The 8,634-nt window shown below is 42.4% G+C and overlaps 1 protein-coding gene across 1 annotated transcript; it reads left to right on the top strand.

Annotated features, from left to right (window-relative positions):
- Positions 1-2,338: 2,338 nt before the first annotated feature.
- On the top strand, positions 2,339-8,153 carry LOC306980743 (voltage-dependent T-type calcium channel subunit alpha-1I-like; the record flags this gene model as incomplete). The annotated part of the gene is made up of 4 exons (XM_079580172.1): positions 2,339-2,566; positions 5,113-5,249; positions 7,819-7,907; positions 7,993-8,153. The coding sequence occupies 4 exons, from the start codon at positions 2,339-2,341 to the stop codon at positions 8,151-8,153; spliced, it is 615 nt and encodes a 204-aa protein (XP_079436298.1).
- Positions 8,154-8,634: the final 481 nt, after the last annotated feature.

Raw genomic sequence — 8,634 nt, 5'->3', positions numbered from 1 at the left:
CGCCAGAGGGCGGCGTGGCGACGTGGGACCAGACGTAGACAGCGTTTTTCTCAGCTCATCAATTCTGTCATTTATTTTCAATAACAATGACATTCCTCCATCTTCAAGCGACGTGACATCCTCACACTCCAAATGCTGCAGAATTAGCCTTCTCAATTTGCGAGGTGAGTTTTTATCTTCATCTTCAACATTTATTTCAAGTGTAGTGCATATTTTAAGAAGTTCCGAAGCAGGTAAGGCAATTAGCTTTCCCTCGATTTCTTCCAGCATATTTTCCCATTCAGACACTTGTTCGTTAAAGTCTGGCATGGTTGGAAAGTCTTTTACCTTGGATTTGATCGTGACTTGCGGTGGGTTGTGTCGTCTTCCTTGACCTCGCTTCCGTTAGCATTAGCTCCGTGATAGCTTTGTGTTGGCGTCTCTCGTAGCGTATTCCACTCACGAATATAGTCCACACACGCGCTCCGGAGCCACAATCCACGGTAGCGATCCAGGTCATCCACAAACTTAATCCGACCGGGCAGAAACACCAAGATTTTGTTGCCCCCTCGAAATCACCAGGGAGAATCAGTTGGCTTTTCAAAGTTTATTTCGAGCTCAAATATTTACAGAAAAGAAAAGGTAAACATAGGTCCCCTGTGAATAAAGAATAAAATAGTTTAGCGTACTATGGATTAAGTTAAAATGGATAAACAGATAAAACGACACTTACACGTCCCAGATGTAACAAGGCTTAGGCCACGGCCCGACTACTGCGCCACAGCTTCTGCCCTGAGGCTGTGGGCCTAGCTCTTTTAAACTAGCATAAAGCGGTCACGTGATGGATGCGCTTCCGGTTTCAATTAATAAAAAGACAGTGTTTAATTTAGCGAAAAGATGAATAAATACTGTTATTTACAGTGAACCATTTACCAACAATAAGAAAGCGCTTAAATACTTTGTCGAAAATGGGCGAGCAACATTTATCCTTAAATGACGAAACTGCGGAGAAATGAACGACATCAGTTTCATCAGGACATTTGGCTCCACGTTCTCGAGAGGAACTCAGAAAGAGACGTAGGACTTTGTGGAGAACAGCAGCGGAGCCGAGGCCCGACTTTGTCGGGGTGACGAGAGGTGTTTCCCCGCATCATGCGCACTGGAACCCGGCGCGGATCCGAGTCTCGCCGCGGTCACCGGACAACCGGACGTACGGGAGACACGGAGTCTGAGACACCAGGACGTTTGAGGACAGCGATGGAAGCGGACAGGAGAGCTTATGGAGTTGGCAGTGACGCATATGGAGGAGAAGACAGGAAGGCGTCAATGGTGAGTTGTGCTTTGGTGTCGCTGTTGTTGTGAGTAAAATGGCGATAACCTATAGCTCACACATATAATATAATAAATGATGAGAGTGGTGACCTGTAGCCGCTGCTGCGGTTGGGGAGGTGTGATGCGTAATAGCGCAGAGCGCGCTTGGAGAGCCTTTGGCACAGCTGGACGTTCAGTTCCTCCACAGGTGTGGCGGGGCTGAACATCTGGGACTGCTTTACTTATTGCACGTGGGGCTAATTTTGCAAGTTTGTGATTTATTTCGTTGGAATCGTCCTCGCAAGTGGTCAAAAACACTACATAAAATAAAGTCGTTTCTGAATTGGGTTAAATGTAATGGACATACCCTCAGTGGGAGCTTGGGGGCGCTGTTTTAGCAAACGTCTTATATGGTCGTAATATAGGGATAAGACAAACGACCACTTGTGTCGTATGGATTTGGAGGACTTGTTGGAAAAACTGGTTGGCAGTCAGCTGTTTGGAACTGTGCCTATTTAAATATGAATGTAAACAAAGGCTGAGAGCGCGTTTTTGAAAAAAGATGAATGTATATAATGCAATGCAATGCCAAAATGATTCAAAACACTTCCCTGGCAACAACTTTTGAAAAATATTACTAACAAATCTCTTTGAGCAGTGTTACATCAAGCTAGCAAAGGATTTTACAAAATATGCCTACCTGTACTGTTTGATAGCTGCTTTATTTCTACTCAGCAAAGGATTTTACAAACACGTTTTCTTTTTGATAGCTGCTTTATTTCGACTCAGCAAAGGATTTTCCAAACCACACCAGACGCTGGTCACAGACACTCACCACCACATTTGGTAAGTATTCTCACACAGTTTTTTCTGTATTTTGTACAATTTTGTCTCTTTTAAATTTAATGTTGGTGAAACATTGATTTTGGGGTCATTTACCATGCGTTTCCTCATGTGCTCAACATATATAATACAATGTAATATATAATAATAATTTGCATTGGTACTTAAATGTTTCCTTTCGATTCTGAAGGTCGGTCCAGCGATCATGGTGGAAGAGGATCCTGAAGGCAGCCCCGAGGAGCACCTCCTGTATCCAGACTTGGTTCCTGAGGCCTTCACCTTTAAGCAGAGCGATGTGCTCCGGCGCTGGGCTCTATGGATCACAGTGGACGCCGCACCTCACTGGAACAACCTGTCGGCCCTTATGGTGGTGCTCGGATGTTGTGCCATGTCCGCATACGACCCCTGCACCAACAGGGGCCCATTCTTGGAGGTAAGCCACTGTTTTGATGAAGTTTTCCAAAGGAGAGGGTACATGTCGTGCATGTTTGAGCTTGTAACCATGTTTCCTCGCCAGAAACAGCATACCCGGTGTAGTATTTCATTTCATTCACAGAGTGAATGAAGGCCAGAGACTGCTAAAGCACTACAATTTGTTAGTTTGAACATTTTTGTGATGTTTATAGTTTCACTTCCCTATTGGACACTGACAAGAACTGACATAAATGCCGACCATGTTCTGTCAATGGGAAATGAGTGAGTCAAACTTTATCTCTAAAGGTTAAAGGTCAAAGTTTATTTATAAAGCACATTTAAAATGCAGTTGCCCATATATATATATATATTAATGTTTAAACTGTTTAAACATTCAAATAAAAACAACTTTTCTTCACAACATAGATACAGACGGCATCTAGGGAATCGCCCAATCGCCCATATATGGTCATGTTTGAAAACAGTTGAGGGGGAAAACAATTTTGAAAGAAAATTTAAACTTTCTCTAATTATTCAAAAACTACTTTAACAAATGCTGAATTATGAAAATAGTTTTCTACTAAATAAAGATACAAAGACATGGAGAGAAGCAAAGTGGTTCAACAGCCCATAAATATATATAAAAAAAACGGAGAATGCTAACATGATGCTACATGTTAGCATCGAGCTAATGCTAACGCTAGCTAGTGCTTGCTATGACTGCCATTTTTTCACTTCTACAGAACAATCGGCTGTTAGAAAATATCCATATGGGCCCGATTTAGACTTGACTTTATTTGTATGTGATAAATAAGTTCATATTCCACCAGAAAATGGCTAAAAAAGGTGGAAAATTGTGTTTCCCAAAAGATTATATTTTTCCCCTCAGCGAGGCCACGCCCCCTTTTATGACGAGATGCCATCTGTGACGGTTATAATGCACGACGCGTCGCGCATTATAACCGTCTAATGCACGGCTCCGAGTTGTTTAATCCGCTTATACCAGGGTCCCACAAACGTAACATTTATAATAAATATTTGTTTCATTGACTAAACTCACTAAATATGCCAGACCACCGGGACTATTTTCTGTGGGTTATTAGCCGGTCACTGAAGGCTCGTCTCAGAGCGAGTCTTTCTCCGCAGCTATTACGAGGATCTCAGTCAGGCTCAACGAAACAACATAAGCACAGAATCACAACACAACAGGACTAACCCGGCACTTTTCCGTGGAAGTAAACACCGATATGCGGCACTCGTGGGCAGGAGTTATTTCACTTTTACGCTGTTTAACCTGAAGCTAGCTAGCTAGCTCAACCAGCTCAACTGTTTATGGAAACAGCTGCGGTGGAGTCCGCTTACACCTGAGCCCCACAAACTGAAACTTTTATGATTGACTTTACTAATCCAGCCAAATATGTTTAAATGCAGAGATCATTTTATGTACGCCTGAAAATCATGAATAGCCTTAACCGTTTTCAATAGAAATGGAAAGCTCATATGTTATTAACAGTAGGCTAACCTAGCTGCTCACTCTCCTCTACTTCCCATTTATCAAACATTTTGTTTTGGCCAAAAACGTTGAAATTAAACAAAATCCATCTCATACGTTCCTGTCAGTCACTAATTACGTGTTTATCTGATTCAGCTGTGTCATGCGTTGCTATGGCGATGCCCACAGCGGAGGGATATCCCAGTGATTTAACTACCGGACTACGTGTGTACTACGCTTGTTAGCACCCACCAGCCAATCAGAATCGAGTATTCACCCAGACCATGGTATAAAGTAAATGAAACTGTAAACATCACTTAAATGGTCATTCTACAGAAAGCTGAGTAAAAGTTTTAGCAAAATGTTAAATATAATTGTGTGAACTATGTTTTACATATGCACTTTAACTTGTCCAACTTTAGATACACACGGGGGTCTCTTACCACTGAGGCGTCCCATTTGTCCCTAAACTCTCTAATCTTATCTATATGGATATGTTCTGGATGCGTCCTGGTCGCCTCCCTCGGGAGGTGTTCCTGTTGGGAGGAGACCGTGTTCGAAGCCCAGGACACGCTGGAGGGACTATGTCTCTGAGCTGGCCTGGTGTCGCCTCAGAGTTCCCCCAGGACAGCTGTGTGGGTCAGGCAGTCTGGGCATCTCCGTGACCCGGCCTCGGATAAAGCGGAAGAGGAAGGATGGATGGAGGAATGGATAGATGGAAAACTTTAGCCATTTCTTTAGTTTCTATTTAGCTTTAATCTCTATTTATTTATCTGGATATTTCAGTCATAGTTTTAGCCTCTTAAACCTCACCTTAACCAAGTGCATTTTCTCCAGTTCAGTTTTACCCAAATCTAAAAGCTTCTGTAAGGCCATTTGAAAGCTTAGACCTTCAAAACAGATCCCAACTTTTTTACTTTCTTGATTTTAACGATTTTTCTGATTTATGTTTTCGTCCCTTTTTCATCTTATGTTTGTCGCCATTTTGCCACTTTTTTGCCTTTAGAGAAAAAAATGTGCTGAACTACTTTGACTTTATATTTGTAAAAGTAATGCTTTGTTTTGTCATACAGCTGGTGGACATCCTGGTCACGGTGTTTTTCTCCATCGAGCTCGCCATGAGAGTCTTAGCCCTGGGGCTGTCCGGGGCGGACGGAACGTTCCTGCGCGACCACTACAACAAGCTGGACCTGATCATCTTGATCGCCGAGTAAGTTGATCGTCATAAGTTGAAGTGCAAATGACAAGTGACCCTCATTTTATAGCATGATCATATTGGAAGCCACACCGCACAACACCCCATCCAGCTGTTAAGGGTGAAAAGAACATTGCTAAAAGCATCTGACCGATCAATTGGATCTGTGCAAGTCGGTTTTATTATATCACTATCCCATCAGACGAATAATATTTAGCAAACATAAACACCTGTCATATGCACTTTATAATGTCATTGCTCCTGGATGTTACATTTGCAATATGAGGTGGTGAAAGTATTGATTGTTCACGCAGTGTTTGAAGTGGAGAGTTTTAACAAGTTTACTCCCTTAATGTATTAGTTTTCATGTCAGAGAAGAAAAATTACAAAACCTACCCTGCACGATGCTTATTTTATGATGCATCCACTTATGCAATGAAACAGCCACTATAGATCCAGACGGCATCTCTGGAATCGCCCACATATGGTCATGTTGAGGGGGGAAGCAGTTGAAGGGGAAAAGCAAAGAGGAGAATAAATCTAAACTTTCTATAATTAGTACTACAAAACTACTTTGACTACTTTCAACAGCCCATAATTGACTCTGTGCATAACTTCAAATCATAACAATGCTGCCCAAGTAGAGACTTCCTGTTTTGATCTTACACGCCAAAATAAAAGCACGCAGCTCGTCTCATTGATTAGTTCAGCAGGTACTTGCAACATTACAAGAACGTAATTAAATGCACACATTAAAGCAGTACTAAGTAACGTGTTTACCTTAATAAATCCTTTCCGTAGTCCCTGTGGGGGTGATACAAGTGTTTATGGGATGAGTGGAGGGTCTTTCATCTCCCCCTGGTGTCTCTGGACAGAAAACCATGTTTGCAACTTGACTGCCACCGGTGCGGAGAAAGCAATACACACTAATGAAATCACGAAGAAGAAGCTAACATGCTAACGGGCAAAGCTAACTGCGTGCTAACGTCACTTTAAACAGTATTTACAGCCAAGTTTGAGTGAAAAAAAATATTTCCATTGTATAATTGGATGCACAGTAACCCTCTCTCCCCTCACCTTTCCTGTCAGCGTAGTATTTACTCTCCGAGACAGTTAATAAGTTAAAAAATCGTAACTTGCTACTACACCTGCAGTTGCGCTCATGGCCTCTAGGGGGAAGAGTTACTTAGTACTGCTTTAAGTGTGTCTCTTAATAGTTAGGCAGAAAGACAGTTGAACTAATGAATAAGATGGTGCTTTTATTTTGATGTGCTGGATCGAAACAGGAAGTCACTTCTTGGGCGGCGTTGTTGTGATTTGAAGTTATTATGTATATGCACAGTCAATACATTTGTTAAGTGTACCTTCTTCCATGTCACTTAATGTTTGTGTCCAATAAGGAAGTGAAACTATAAACATCACAAAAGTGGCCAAACTAAAGAAATGTGGTTACAATCTTTAGCTAAATCTGGTCAAATCTTGCAAAAATGGTGTCTAGTGTGTCATATGCACTTTATGAAGAAATGTTGGGCAGAAAAGTTATTTTTATTTGATGTTTTAACCTCTTACCCCTCGCCTGAACCAAGTGCATTTCCTCCAGGTCGGCTTGACCCAAATCGAAAAGCTTCTCGACTGGAGGACAACAGTGTAATATTCCATTTCAAAACCTGATCCTAGCTTTTTTTGTCACGTTGTGGCCGTGTTTTTGTCAAATATTTGAAGCGTTTTTACGTGTCGCTTTTTCTTGCTTTTTTATCGCTTCATTTTTTGAGTATGTTAAGTATGTTTTACGTTCTCTGGCGGACTATTAAAGGGGCTAGATGCAAGTTAGCCATTTTATACTCACTACTGCCACCTCAGGTCATACGTGTAACTGCAGCTTCTATATTAAAGGAATAGGCCACCGTTTTTACATACTGAGATATGTTTTTACATTAGCTTTGACGAGTTCTTTAGGACCTGTCTGGTCTTCACCCGTGCCTTCAGTCACGTAAACACAGCACAGACGGCGTTAGCATTTAGCCTCTCCTCCTCTCCACTATAGCTCCAAAACAGGTCAAGATAGAAGCTACCAAGCTCTTCCACGTTTTCCCTATTTAAATATGGTTACGTGAAGTGTTCCACTACAAAGTATAATTACACAACATTAAACAATGTGGATTTTCTAAGTGGATAAAAGGGGGAACTATAATGTAAGGCGTAGTAATATGAGGAGTAGTTTGGCATCCGCAGAGTAAAGTGAAGATTACTGCGCAGTAAAGTGAAGACTGCGTGGATTTCGAACTACTCCTCTATGTGTCGTTGTGAACATGACTTTTCCTAAAACCTTTAACCTTCAACCTCCAACTTAACCCAGTGCATTTTCTCCTATTCGGCTTTACCCAAATCTAAAAGCTTCTCGACTGGGGCTCACAGCCTATAGGCCAGAGTAACGCCTCATTTGAACGCTAAGACCTACAAAACTGATTATAACTTTTTTTATTGCATTTTTGTTGTGTTGTAATCACATATTTGTCATATACACTTACCTTTTAAAGTTTAAAACATACGGTAAATGAAAGAACATTGTTGCTTTCGTCTTCAGAATCGCAAGCATAACCCTGAAAGTGAAAGTTGATCTCTCCCTGTGGTCCGACATCCTCCGGCCCCTGCGAGTGGTCAGGAGAATCCCGCGTAAGTCCAAAGTGTCTCTGGTGAATCTGCCCGAGTCGCCGTGAATAGCTCAACTGTTAAAAATCTCTCTTATCTGTCCTCGCAGACATGCGCATGTTCGTGGCCATGCTCTCTGAGATCCTGCCCATGTTCCTGACCATCGTGGCCGTGTGCTTCCTGGTGTTCCTGGTTTTTGGAACAGTCGCCGTTCAGCTTTGGTCAGGAGAGCTGAACCGGCGCTGTTTTCTGGACGAGGATGCGGCGTAAGTACAAAAAAGCGACACTGCATCACATTTCAAGTACTTTCTCTACGGCTGTTTTTATCTGTGGAAACTCTCTCCTTATTGGAAACTTTTGAAATCAATGGAGTTCTCGTCCGCACAGATGCATTTGGAAGCGACACTGCTCTTTTTTCTCCTTTTTGATATTGATTCAGTAACAATCTATGCTTATAGTTATCGCCTGTTATGTTCACAGCAAGTACAACCGGTCGATGCCCCCATACTACGGGAAGAACAGGATGCTGCCGTTCCTATGCTCTGCCCCGAGCCGCCAAGGCATGCGAACCTGTGAAGACATCCCGGCCTACATCGACAACGGCACATTCTGCACCCTGCATCCAGACGACCTGTTCGATCCTAGCGTCAACCTCACCGGGGAGTGCGTGGACTGGAATGAGCTCTACAACACATGCAGCAACAGCGAGGACAACCCGTTCCGGAACACCGTCAACTTTGATAACATCGGA

This window comes from Gobius niger, assembly GCF_951799975.1.
Source record: "Gobius niger genome assembly, chromosome: 21".
NCBI lineage: Eukaryota > Metazoa > Chordata > Actinopteri > Gobiiformes > Gobiidae > Gobius > Gobius niger.
The sequence above is the reverse complement of the archived record's forward strand: the minus strand, read 5'-3'. Positions and strand labels throughout refer to the sequence as shown.